The sequence below is a fragment of the Phyllobates terribilis genome, unplaced genomic scaffold, assembly GCF_046119375.1.
Source record: "Phyllobates terribilis strain yellow unplaced genomic scaffold, ASM4611937v1 Scaffold_11__3_contigs__length_659146591, whole genome shotgun sequence".
Lineage (NCBI taxonomy): Eukaryota > Metazoa > Chordata > Amphibia > Anura > Dendrobatidae > Phyllobates > Phyllobates terribilis.
This window is the reverse complement of record NW_027362771.1, coordinates 391,726,954-391,741,269: the sequence shown is the minus strand read 5'-3', so window position 1 is coordinate 391,741,269 and position 14,316 is coordinate 391,726,954. Positions and strand designations below refer to the sequence as shown.

Sequence of the window (14,316 nt, the reverse complement as noted above, 5' to 3'; positions counted from 1 at the left end):
AGGATGAAAATGGAGAAATGGTAAGAGAGGATGTTGAGAAGGCCGAACTTTTTAATTCCTATTTTGCATCTCTTTTCTCTCAGAAAGAAAATGTAACATCAACTGATCTTCACTGTCCTTTTAAAGGAATAGAGGAATCCAAGTTATCAGTAAACAGAAAGATTGTGAGGGAATATTTAGCTAACATAAATGAGTTCAAGTCTCCAGGTCCAGATGAATTATACCCCAGAGTACTGAAGGAGATTGTAGAAGAAATTTTAGAACCACTCTCCATAATCTTTGAAAATTCTTGGAGAACAGGAGAAGTCCCAGAAGACTGGAGAAGAGCAAATGTTGTTCCTATCTTCAAAAAGGGGAAGAAGGTGGACCCAGGGAACTATAGGCCGGTGAGTCTGACTTCTATACCAGGAAAGATCTTTGAACAAATTATTAAACAACATGTATGTAAGTACATGGATAAGAATGAAGTGATTAACCAGAGTCAGCATGGGTTTGTAACTAACAAGTCATGTCAGACTAACTTAATTTCCTTCTATGACAGAATCACTGACTGGGTGGATCAGGGAAATGCTGTAGATATAGTATATCTTGACTTCAGCAAAGCATTTGACAAAGTATCTCACATCATCCTTATTGAAAAAATGACCAAGTATGCAATGGACCAGGCAACTGTTAGGTGGATTCATAACTGGCTTAGTGATCGGACTCAAAGGGTGGTTGTAAATGGCTTCACATCCAGCTGGATGAATGTCTCAAGTGGGGTACCACAGGGCTCCGTCCTGGGACCTGTATTGTTCAACATCTTTATCAATGATTTAGATGAAGGAATTGAGGGTAAACTGATTAAATTTGCTGATGACACAAAGCTAGGAGGGATAGCTAATACTAGAGAAGAGAGAGAGAGGATTCAAAAAGACCTAACTAAACTGGAGCAGTGGGCAGCAACCAACAGAATGGTTTTTAACAGGGAAAAATGCAAAGTACTACATCTGGGCAATAAAAATGAAAAAAGCATATACAGAATGGGAGGAATAGAGCTAAGCAACAGTACATGTGAAAAAGACTTAGGTATACTAATAGATCATAGACTGAACATGAGTCAACAGTGTGATGCAGCAGCAAAAAAGGCAAATACAATTCTGGGATGTATTAACAGAAGCATACAGTCTAGATCACGTGAAGTCATTATCGGTCTTTACTCCTCTTTGGTCAGACCTCATCTGGAATACTGTGTACAGTTTTGGGCACCACATTTTAAAAAAGACATCGACAAACTGGAGCAAGTTCAGAGAAGAGCGACCAGAATGGTGACTGGTCTGCAAACCATGTCCTATGAGGAACGGTTGCAGGATTTGGGAATGTTTAGCTTGCAAAAAAGAAGACTGAGAGGAGACTTAATAGCTGTCTACAAATATGTCAAGGGCTGTCACATTGTAGAAGGATCATCTTTATTCTCATTTGCACAAGGAAAGACTAGAAGCAATGGGATGAAACTAAATGGGAGGAGACACAGATTAGATATTAGAAAAAACTTTTTGACAGTTAGGGTGATTAATGAGTGGAACAGGCTGCCACGAGAGGTGGTGAGTTCCCCTTCAATGGACGTCTTCAAACAGAGGCTGGACAGACATCTGTCTGAGATGATCTAGTGAATCCTGCTTTGAGCACGGGGTTGGACCAGATGACCCAGGAGGTCCCTTCCAACTCTACCATTCTATGATTCTATGATTCTATGGTGCCGTGGAAGCAGGTGATGCCTGACCAGAGATGGACACAGACGGATCGGACAATGCGCCTAGGCGAGAGTTAACAGACCGCAGGAAGGACAGGACCGACTCCTGTTGAGCCCACTGACGTAAGACCTCCTGGTGCAGGTCGGAGATTGCGGGGGTCTGGGGGCCACCGGGTTCCATGGCCCGAGCAAACTGTTACGGATCCGGGGTTGAAACCTCTGTGCTACGGTGCAAGGAGGGACCCAGAGGGGCGTAACTAAGTATCAACCCGGACCGACCCTGGTCGTATGGCGGCTAGCGACTCCGTGACCAGGGAGGGACCGAGCCGAGGGACCAGGTGCTACTCTGGGGACGACCTTGTAAGGGAGCAGGTGACTCCCACGGTACAGATGGCAGGGACTGACCGGAATAGCAGGTAGGCACAGCAGGCAGACTGGCGAGCAGAAGCCTCCAGGTAGGCTATCAGGTAGACACGGCAAGTGACGGCAGGAGTCTCTAGGTGGGCTGGCAGGTGGTCACGGCAAGTGACGGCAGGAGTCTCTAGGTGGTCACGGCAAGTGACAAGCAGGTAACAGGCAGGTCACAGGCAAGTGCTCCCAGGTGAGCGAGCTGGCAGGCACGGCAGGTAACAGGCTGGCAACAGGCAAGTGCTCCCAGGTGAGCAGACTGTTAGGCACGGCAGGTAACAGGCAGGCAACAGGCAAGCGCTCCCTGGTGAGCGGGCTGGCTGGCACGGCAGGTAACAGGCTGGCGGGTAAGACTGGGAGTCAGGCTAGCAGCGGGATCTGAGGGCTTAAGCAGAGGTCAAAAACACTGTGCAACAACTTTTGCTCGGGCACCTCCATTTTGGAGGAGGTGCCTTATATATGGGAGGACCCTCGGCTATTGGCCGGGGACTCCTTAGGATGGCGCGCGCGGCCCATTTAAGAGGGAGCGAGCGCGCCCTAAGCACAGTAACCGGGGACCTGCACGCGCCGGCAGCAGGAAGAGGAGCGCTGGTGAAGGCAGAGCGGGGAGTGCGGGGAGTGAGTAGGTGAGTGGGACGACGTCTCTGCCTGGCAGGGGGTAGAGACTCCGATGCTTCACTGGAGGTAATTTTGCAAGGCTCTGGCAGTGCTCCTCCTGTTCCTCCTTGCACAAAGGCGGAGGTAGCGGTCCTGCTGCTGGGTTGTTGCCCTCCTATGGCCCCCTCCACGTCTCCAGGTGTACTGGCCTGTCTCCTGGTAGCACCTCCAGCCTCTGGACACTACGCTGACAGACACAGCAAACCTTCTTGCCACAGCTCTCATCGATGTGCCATCCTAGATGAGCTATACTACCTGAGCAACTTCTGTAGGATGTAGAGTCCGTCTCATGCTACCACGAGTGTGAAAGCACAACCAACATTCAAAAGTGACCAAAACATCAGCCAGAAAGCATTGGTAATGAGATGTGGTCTGTGATCCCCACCTGCAGAACCTCTCCTTTATTGAGGGTGTCTTGATAATTGCCAATAATTTCTATCTATTGTCTATTCCATTTTCACAACAGCATGTGAAATTGATTGTCAATCAGTGTTGCTTCCTAAGTGGACAGTTTGATTTCACAGAAGTTTGATTTACTTGGAGTTATATTCTGTTGTTTAAGTGTTCCCTTTATTTTTTAGCAGTGTATATATATATATATACAGTACAGACCAAAAGTTTGGACACACCTTCTCATTTTAAGATTTTTCTGTATTTTCATGACTATGAAAATTGTACATTCACACTGAAGGCATCAAAACTATGAATTAACACATGTGGAATTATATACTTAACAAAAAAGTGTGAAACAACTGAAAATATGTCTTATATTCTAGGTTCTTCAAAGTAGCCACCTTTTGCTTTGATGACTGCTTTGCACACTCTTGGCATTCTCTTGATGAGCTTCAAGAGGTAGTCACCGGAAATGGTTTTCCAACAATCTTGAAGGAGTTCCCAGAGATGCTTAGCACTTGTTGGCCCTTTTGCCTTCACTCTGCGGTCCAGCTCACCCCAAACCATCTCAATTGGGTTCAGGTCTGGTGACTGTGGAGGCCAGGTCATCTGGCGTAGCACCCCATCACTCTCCTTCTTGGTCAAATAGCCCTTACACAGCCTGGAGGTGTGTTTGAGGTCATTGTCCTGTTGAAAAATAAATGATGGTCCAACTAAACGCAAACCTGATGGAATAGCATGCAGCTGCAATATGCTGTGGTAGCCATGCTGGTTCAGTATGCCTTCAATTTTGAATAAATCTCCAACAGTGTCACCAGCAAAGCACCCCCACACCATCACACCTCCTCCTCCATGCTTCACGGTGGCAACCAGGCATGTAGAGTCCATCCGTTCACCTTTTCTGCGTCGCACAAAGACACGGTGGTTGGAACCAACGATCTCAAATTTGGACTCATCAGGCCAAAGAACAGATTTCCACTGGTCTAATGTCCATTCCTTGTGTTTTTTAGCCCAAACAAGTCTCTTCTGCTTGTTGCCTGACCTTAGCAGTGGTTTCCTAGCAGCTATTTTACCATGAAGGCCTGCTGCACAAAGTCTCCTCTTAACAGTTGTTGAAGAGATGTGTCTGCTGCTAGAACTCTGTGTGACATTGACCTGGTCTCTAATCTGAGCTGCTGTTAACCTACGATTTTTGAGGCTGGTGACTCAGATAAACTTATCCTCAGAAGCAGAGGTGACTCTTTGTCTTCATTTCCTGGGGCGGTCCTCATGTGAGCCAGTTTCTTTGTAGCGCTTGAAGGCTTTTGCAACTGCACTTGGGGACACTTTCAAAGTTTTCCCAATTTTTCGGACTGACTGACCTTCATTTCTTAAAGTAATGATGGCCACTCGTTTTTCTTTACTTAGCTGCTTTTTTCTTGCCATAATACAAATTCTAACAGTCTATTCAGTAGGACTATCAGCTGTGCATCCACCAGACTTCTGCACAACACAACTGATGGTCCCAACCCCATTTATAAGGCAAGAAATCCCACTTATTAAACCTGACAGTGCACACCTGAGAAGTGAAAACCATTTTCGGTGACTACCTCTTGAAGCTCATCAAGAGAATGCCAATAGTGTGCAAAGCAGTCATCAAAGCAAAAGGTGGCTACTTTGAAGAACCTAGAAAATAAGACATATTTTCAATTGTTTCACACTTTTTTGTTAAGTATATAATTCCACATGTGTTAATTCATAGTTTTGATGCCTTCAGTGTGAATGTACAATTTTCAAAGTCATGAAAATACAGAAAAATCTTTAAATGAGAAGGTGTGTCCAAACTTTTGGTCTGTACTGTATGTAAAACATACTTTTAATATCCACCAGGGACCGAGCCACATTATTGACTAGTCGTACAGGAGGGTCCGTGGTGGCTTCTTTCTGCCCGCTAACAGTTACTGGCAAGCTTCTACCTACGTGCACGTATAGGCAGAGGCTTGCCAGTCACTCTCAGCGGGCGCGAGAAGCCACCGGGGACCCTACTGTACGACTAGTCACCCGTGCAGCTCGGTCCCCGGCAGCTATTAAAGGCATGTTTTTCTCTGAAAGCCGCAGCATTTCAGAAACAAGCATACATGGCTGTGATCATAGAGCCAGTGGCTGTTACATGCTGCCCACAGATTGGGCAGCATGTATAACCTGTCAGGTTCCTTTTAACACTTTATTGCACACTTTGCAAGTATCAATTTTAAAAGTGTTTGACACTGTAGTCAGTAAGAAGGTCTATGTAGTTACAGTTTTCTGTAAATGTTGCTATGCAATTACAATTTTCATTTATTTTCCCCAGATGGCAGCAAATAAAAATCACAGTGTTGCTTAGTTTACGCTGAGCATAAAACTGATATGTTGCCTGGAGTTCACACTGTGCAATTTGGGGTTAAAGAAGTCTTCCTATGCTACTTTAAATGGTAATAATCAGTCATTAATTTATTCTTAGATTTCTTGCAGGAAATGCTACATGCTCAATAACAATATTATTAACAACAATATAGAAATAAAACACATCCTGTATGTGCAACAAAAAATGGTAATAAAAACTACCAAATAATCTATGGGTGAATATTTAGGAACAGTACTTTAATCAGTAGTATCATTGCTCCGACACATTTAAAACATATCATAGACTGGCATGGTGGAAGCAATGTTGCTACAATAAAAAATGACAAGTATTACATTTAAGATTTTTAATACATTTTTTTAATTTTGAAGTAGCAAAAGATAAAACTTACCTAATGGAGAGCCATCAAACTGTGCTACTGGAACATCAGGGATATGCCAGAAGCGGAGCTGCCCAGTCGAATCACCAGAATACAATATTTTAAAAAATGGCTCCTTTCTTTCATTCACAAAACCCATAGTACATGAAGAGCTCTGTACAGATACAGCAGCAAGTTAACAAGCAATGATCCTTTTACAGTGCAAAAACTGTACATTCTGTAGACATTATTTTATTCTCCCTTCATATTGTGTAGTTTCATATGGATTAATTTACCTTTGATGTGCTGTTGTTTGTGCAATACAGTTATATGAATTAATACGATTCCCCTGTTCTGGACTATGGAGCTACGGCAGGTGGGAAAGAAAGGGTTAACACTGCTGGCCAGCCCAGATGGCGGGAGGTGTTGTGTGGGAACTAGGAGGAAGTGAGTACCTGGGTTGAGTTAGTTATGGAGCGTCCATAGTAAGTTGCAGTAGAACAGGAAAGGTCGCCTGTATAAGAGTGTGTTCAGCAAGGAAGAGAGAGAGGGATATCAAGTCCTATAAAATAACCAAAATCACATAGTGACATCTGAACACGCCCAGAACAACTTTGCTGCTTGAGGGAAAAGATAGACAAGAGGGAATCCACTCATCTATCGTGAGTACAGCCAAGGGCCAGACTACAGAGCTGTTTATGGACCTAGGACAGTTAGAGAGGAGAGGGCTGAAGCGGCAACGTGTGCTACCATAGGAAGTTAGCTGTGCAAAGAAAAGGAGCTTAGGAAGAGCGGAAGATAAAAACATCAGGAATTGTGGGCCATGTTATGGAAATGTAATTTGTTAACTTCAAACCAACAATGACAACAATACGTTTTCTGCCCGCTATCTATTCCTTATGTGTTATACCAGCTCCAACAGAAAAGTTCAATTTATTGTTGTAAAATGGACTGTCTTCCTTGTCTACAAGCTTCATCTGGGGTCCCTGAGTAATCTGGGATCAGGTGATCTGAGTGCGATGTTTCTCCAGCAAACAACACCACACATACACTCAGAGGAACCCGGTTCACTGGTGCCTAGTGTCACTGTGCTACAGTAATATAGTATATCAGTGATGCCACATCCATGTTGCTCCTTATACAGTTTATAATGGTCAAACTAACACCTCTTTCAATGACCATACCAAGTTTGGTCTCAGTTTATAACCAACGGCTTAGAGCTGTGCCAAATCTGTAGAAACTTATATTGGGGTCTATAGCAGTTCTATCATTTTGACAGTGTGTATATTCCTAGTTTTGCTGCCATAAGTCATAGACCTGCTGAAAGAGGCTCAGAATGGATCTATGAACACAGATGTGAGCAAAACCACATGTGGAAACACCCTTACTATATTGCAAACTACCAATTGTTTTTTACAGCTTTATTAACCTCCCTCCTATTATCAATATATGTTGGCTAGTATTAAACTTGACCATTATAAAGGAGGATGTTGCTATACGAGGGCATTTATGTCTGGCTTAGTTATAAAGGGTGCACCACATAAACAGCACAACAGATATAAATGCTCTATTTTATCACTAAAAATGTTTGTCCAATTCAGATATCAAACCCTCTATCTTCTTCCTACTTCTGATCTCCCCGAACAGTTACATAATGAAAGCATGTAATTACTTTGTCACAGTGATCACATGTTTTCAGCCCATTCAGTTTTCTTTGTGTACAACCCACTAATTTTCTTCTTTACATCCTGTGGTTCTGCTGCATGTTACTATAGGTCTTCTGCTATTTGTTTGTGTTATTAAAATCAGCCTTCTGTTATATCCACCATTAAACAAACATCCTACAAAATCAGCATAATACCTAGGATCTTAACTCTAGTATACAAGGATTAGCCTAATGGAAGTAAAATATTTAGGGGACTTTTTGAAGATAAAAAAGAATACCTCCTCTATCACCCTTGTGGAGCACAGCAAGTGAGGGGTGATTGTTTCTTTTAGTAATCCTCCGTCCACCGGATATACACTTTTAGAGAGGCCACTGCAGAAAGAAAGCAACATAAGGCTTTAAGATGACATCAAACATAAAGGTGACTGACAGGGTTAAAATTCTTAGCACCAAAAGAAAAGTTGCAAAGATTGTAACTAATTACTTTTGTGTTCTTGGAAATCATTGCACCATCTGCCCAATCAAGTTCTACATCGGTAATCTTATTTCTTCATCTCCTGCTGCTTCACATAAAGAATGAAGAGTGCCAAACTGAAGCCAAATGTTCTAATGTCAAAGGGGTTTTGTTATGGGTTTTGATCAAGTGTGACAAGCAGGGATTTTGTACAATGCACTTGCAAACTGCTTACTTTGTACCTGGACTTATACTTCATTTCTGTGTGAGCCCACCTGTTCAGCAGCTGGTAGATATAGCTGTGCCCATCCTGCGTCCAGATGATAAGTCGATTAGCAGCTAGGAACTCACCCCCAGCAAAAACCTGACCACTTTTACAATCATCAGTGCAGAAGAGTGAAAAATCACAGTAATCATAAACCTGGAATAAAAGGGAATGGTAATACAGAGGGTTATTAAGTTAGGGACTGTATGAAATATAGCAGAAACCTTTAAGTTTACAGTATACATTAATACTAGAGATGAGCGGACCGTTTGAAATTCAAATTGACAGACTTCAACTAATTTCCCTAAAAAAATTAGATTTGGGCCACATTTACAAGAATCACATTATTAAAACAACTCTAATTTCCTAAAAATTTGAATAGATCACTGTGCATTCCCCTTGTAGGTAATTAAACATGTTTTGAGCTCTTTAATACAAACACAGCCTTTTCAATGTCTAAATGACGTCCACCTATCTGGTTAGGGGAAAACGGATGGTAACCAAAGGTGACCAACAGTGTATTTAACAACACACTGCAGTATCAGACTTTTTAGGCTCCCTAAATTATAGAAACGGTCTAAAAATGATCTCTTTTGGGGAAACAGATGCATGCATTGCTGCTGTTTATAGATAGGCAGTGCAAATGGAAGATGCCTTTGAATGTTCACTCAATTGGGTGTAACAATTATCCCTGTGGAGGGGCATAAAGGGCTTTCCCCTTTGCTAGATGAAGTGATAGCTATTTTAAATTATCCCTTTAATAAGGAGACAAAAGAGATGTATTGTGCTATTTTTAATGTGAAGAAGTAATCGTCTCTCAACTAGAAATGGAAAAAAATTATCCATTTTTTGTGGTCCACAACTGGTTTGCTAATCACAAAATCATTAGGCAGTTACAAAGGCTTTTGAACAGGCCATCCAAAAATTATCCCCTTATTTCTAGAGACAAAACAGTGTCACAGTTTGAACTTGAAGATATTCTGTCTCGTCATTAAGCCTTTTAAAAACCTAACCCAATTTTCAGAGCTTTTCATGAGGGTAAATTAACATTAGAGTACATTTCTCGGCTTCAGTAGTACAGTCGAGCACTATGAAACAGAATGAGCAGCCAGAAGGTGTATGGCTGCCATGGCTGTGTAGTGGCTGCGGAAGGAGGTGCACGGTAGAGAGATAAGTTGGGGCAGACCATAAAATACTTGAAAATTTAGGGTCAGTAAAGACCCAGCAGTGGTTGTACAGTCTTGCACTATGAAACTCAGTTGGCTGTCAGGAGGTGTGTGGCTGGGGTGGCTGTGCAGTGACTGTGGCAGGAGTAGCATGGTAGGGAGTTAGAACGGTACAGACCATAAAATGCTTGGAAGTTTAGGGCCAGCAAAGGCAGCAGTACTACAATACAGATGACATTGGCCCTGGTGGCAACAGAATGGTGCAGATGGCTGTCAACAGACAGGCAGGCAAACAGCTGGTACAGCCGATTTAATCATTGGCATTAGCCGACGGTGCTGAAAGTCTGCACTGATCCATTCCTGGTTAGTTTTGACAAAGATTAGGATTTTCATGCTTATAGCTGATTTCCTGGTCACTTCCTTGTGAAAAATCAACCGACGATGCTGAACATCCTCTCTGACATTTCACAAGGGCTAGACATGATAGTACACCCATAGAAAACTGGGCCAGTTTTTGCCAATGGTCCAACTCCTTGACCAATAAATCCAAGGAATCAGAGCCCAGGGTATTTGCTTGAGAAAGCTCACAGTCTAGCTACAACTGAACTTAAGATGTATGACCTTTGATTGCTGATACACATACATTTTTTCACCAGCAGATCAACCATCTGGTCCCTGATATCATATATATAATTAGTGCTGCTGTCTCAGATATTTTTAAAATTGTTAATTTTGTGAAAGAAAATTGCACTTATTGAATTCAAATAATTTGGTTTTGTACATTTTAAAAAGTTTGGCGCTTTCTGATAATTTTTCCCTTTCTGATCTGCTTTTTGATCAGAGGCCAAATTATCGGCAAAGTGTTGACCTTACAGGAAGTGCATAATGGTCACCTGTGATGAGCAAGTGTCCACTATGCAAAAGTTTAACCAATTCTGTGACTCATTTTTTCCTGTTAATACGTCAATTCCCAGCTCATAAATATTCGTAATAATTTGAGGACAAAATTATCTTTTTTTACAGAAAATTTCATTTAAGGGACTCAAAGAATTTTGATTTAATAATTCTAAAAACAAATTTTTCTCTTTCAGACCTTCTATGCGCAGGGTCCATACAGACGGAGAAGTGTTGACTCTGCATTAAGCACATAGTGACCACCTGTCATGCATGTGGTTGGCGACGACCCACTGTGCAAAAGTTACACTGATAAGGGAACACTGATTTTCTTGCTAATATGCTTATTCCACTACTCCAAAAATTTCTGAACAATTTTGGAAAAAATTGATAATTTTTTTTTATTTCACTTATGAAATTTAAAAAAGTTTGGTTTTTCAACAATTCTCATAGTCCTGATTGGGGTGATACTGGAAAAATTCAGCCCAGATGCACTAACAAAAATATTTAATTTTGCCCACAATTAGAAAGAAGGTGAGTTTGTGGTATTGAAAAATTGATGCACGTAATATGATCAATTTTGGTTAAAAATGTTTTATATATTTGTGTACAAACCATGCAGGGATGGCTTCTTGGTGCAATATTGGCGGCTAAATATTTTCAATTGAGCTTGAGAGCACGCAGTTCTTTTGCAAAAGGTAATACAATCCCGGTGGTCTGGCATCAGCTGTGGTGAACATGGACATATGGGAGTACAATTCCCGTGCACTTGGATAATTTAACGCATACTTGGGCACACAGAATGAGAACTGATGATGCAATGGAGGTAGAGGAGGAAGTGTATGCAAGCAGTAAGTGAGGATGATGATGGTGCTGACGACAACGACAGACTTGTTACCAGAAAGATGATCATGAGGAGAGGAAGGAGGGAAGCATGTATCTTGCTCATCTGACTGGTCAGTTTTCTTTCTTCACATGAACAGGTGATGTTTCTTCATGTGCTAACTAGTGTTGAGCCACCCCCGTAGTGTTCGGGTTCGGTTCGTCGAAAGGTTCATCGAGCACCATCGAACACCGTCGAACACCGTTAAAACCAATGGCAGGCAAACAAAAACACATAGAAACACATAGAAAACACATAGAAAACACCTTCAAAGGTGTCCAAAAGCTGACAAACTGCTCAGAAGACACAACTAACACATGGAAAAGTGACAAGTACATATTGTCATGCGAAAAGAAGAGGTGGAGGAGTAAAAGGAGGAGGAGACACAGATATAGGCATGTCATGCCCTTCTAAAATCAAGAAAGGCTGGAGTAAAAATCTAAAATCAGCCTACCAACACCCAGACGTCGTGACAAGAAAATTAAAAAAATAAATATCTTTCGGTAGAATGGCGGTTCCAATCAGAACACTTTTCTTACAAAACGTAGTAGTATCCCCGCTGGGAGTCATGCCAAAAACGGAACCTAATACATTCGGACTAATCCACCATTTGTCATATCCAAGGGGCAGGTCAGTAAACGACAACATCGACGCGGAACCAAGTACAGTAGTATATACTGTACCTCCTTTGACAAGGCAATCAGGCGGGTCAATAAGTTGGGAAGGGGCACCCTAATGGCCAAAATGGACATTGAGGGGGCGTTCCGGTTACTTACTACCTGTGCCTCCGAATAGTGTCCGCCTATTGGGCTGCTTCTGGGAAGGAGCATACTATATAGATCGCTGTTTGCCCATGGGGTGCTCCATATCCTGCTCACTATTTGAGGCATTTAGTTGCTTCCTCTAATGGGTCGTCATGGAAATTTCTAAGGGGGCACATATTATCCATTACCTCAACGACTTCTTATGCCTGGGCCCAAAAGATTCGCCACAGTGTGAATACACGCGGTAGTCCACCTGTGAGAAGGAGAGAGCTGGAGGGAGAGCGGATACCACAGAGCCGAGGGGTTAGATGGAGAACGGAAGAAGGAAAGAGGGCGAGGGAGGTAAGGGAGTACGGTGGAAGGCCGACCTGAGCTCCCCCACGTTCTTGCTGGGTGGGGAACAGCCCTGGGAAGAAAAGCCGCTTGCACATCCCTTTGATGATACGGGCGCGAGCGGGCAGAGGGACTATGTTGGAGTGCGAAGCCGACACGGCCAGGCCGTTCCTGCCCGTACGACCTCCGTGTCGCCGGGCTTGTGCCAGAGCCACGGTGGACCCTGACGGCCAGCCCCCCTCTCCCAATACTGGTGCCTGTCCGCTGGTGGATCGAGACCCACCGCGGTGGAGGTAGGTCTAAGCTCTGTAATTTAAATTGGCTCTGTAATTTGAATGAGTACACTTTAAATCCTTTTACAAGGATCCATTGGAGGGCAAGTCTGGTGCCAGCAGCCGTGGTAATTCCAGCTCCAGTAGCGTCCACTATAGCTGCTGCAGTTAAAAAGCTTTTATAAGGATCGAGCGTGGCGGTCCGCCGCAAGGTGGGCTACCGCCAATCCCAGCCCCTGTGCCTTGGGGCGCATCCCCGATACTCTTGACTGAGTGTCCCGGGGGCCCAAAGCATTTCCTTTGAAAAAATTAACTGTCCAAAGTACAGGTGGTGTAGCTTGCTTAACAGCTGGGCTACTCCGCTACACTGCTACTAGGCCCAAAGTATTGCCTGGGCTAGATGCAGTTAAAAATTTGTAATTAGATCTACAGGCGGTGTAGCTTGCATAACAGCTGGGCTACTCCACTGACTAGCAGTCACTGTTACTAGGCCCAAAGTATTGCCTGGGCTAGATGCAGGTAAAAATTTGTAATTAGATCTACAGGCGGTGTAGCTTGCAAAACAACTGGGCTACTCCGCTGACTAGCAGACACTGCTACTAGGCCCAAAGTATTGCCTGGGCTAGATGCAGTTAAAAATTTGTAATTAGATCTACAGGCGGTGTAGCTTGCTTAACAGCTGGGCTACTCCGCTGACTAGCAGACACTGCTACTAGGCCCAAAGTATTGCCTGGGTTAGATGCAGTAAAAAATTGTTATTAGATACACAGGCGGTGTAGCTTGCTTCACAGCTGGGCTACTACGCTGACTAGCAGACACTGAAGCTTTGGAGCAGACCTCTGATTCCCAGGCTATAGTATGAGTAAACAGCTCTTCAGAGTCAACCATCTGTGTTACCCCAAGCCATAGTGTATGTAGTTTCTTACGGTTAAAAGGGGGGGGGCGCGACCCGACCCACCTGGAATTGACGATGCCAACATCATGTAAAACACAGCAAGGGGACTCCAAAAAGAGTCTCCATTTTTTATAAACATTGTGGCAGAGACACCACTTAAGTGGCATCAATTGCCCTAGAGTTGCTTAAAATAGTTGGTGAGGTGATTTTCCAAAATCCTCAAGCTTTTAGTCTCCCCAAGATGACACAGGGGTAGAAAAGTCCTTGCGGATCCATGATTTGTTCATCTTTATGAACGTGAGTCTGTCTACATTCTCAGTGGACAGCCGCGTGCGCTTATCGGTCAGCACACCACCAGCAGTGCTGAACACACGTTCAGAGAGAACGCTGGCTGCGGGGCACGACAAGATCTCCAAGGCGTGAGTGGCGAGCTCAGGTCATTTTTCCAGATTTGAAGCCCAAAATGAGCAAGGGTCAGTGACACAGTCATGGCTTCGATGTTCACTTGGAGATACTCCTGTACCATCCTCTCTAGGCGTTGACTATGTGTCAGACTTCTTGTCTCCTGTGGCCTTGCAAAGGATGGTCTAAAAAATTGGTGAAACGATTCCACAAAATTGCTGTTACCAGCAGATACGGTGTTACTGTTACGGTTTGAGTGATGAAGACTCGACAGTCCCACGGTTGGCAAGTTAGAACTGTGAGATTCACTATGTGCACCACTGGTGTTTTGTGGAAAAGCAGATGTAAGATTCTGTAACAGCCTCTGCTGATACTCCTGCATGCGTGAATCCCT

The 14,316-nt window shown here is 43.5% G+C and overlaps 1 protein-coding gene across 1 annotated transcript in view; it reads right to left on the bottom strand.

Annotated features, from left to right (window-relative positions):
* Positions 1-14,316, bottom strand: part of WDR72 (WD repeat domain 72) — a 588,690-nt gene that overhangs the window by 417,450 nt on the left and 156,924 nt on the right. Inside the window, exons 8-10 of the mRNA XM_073653016.1 lie at positions 8,324-8,469; positions 7,873-7,966; positions 5,962-6,103 (exon numbers count right to left, since the gene is read on the bottom strand). Coding sequence (XP_073509117.1) covers positions 5,962-6,103; positions 7,873-7,966; positions 8,324-8,469 — 382 coding nt within the window. The remainder of the gene's footprint in view (positions 1-5,961; positions 6,104-7,872; positions 7,967-8,323; positions 8,470-14,316) is intronic.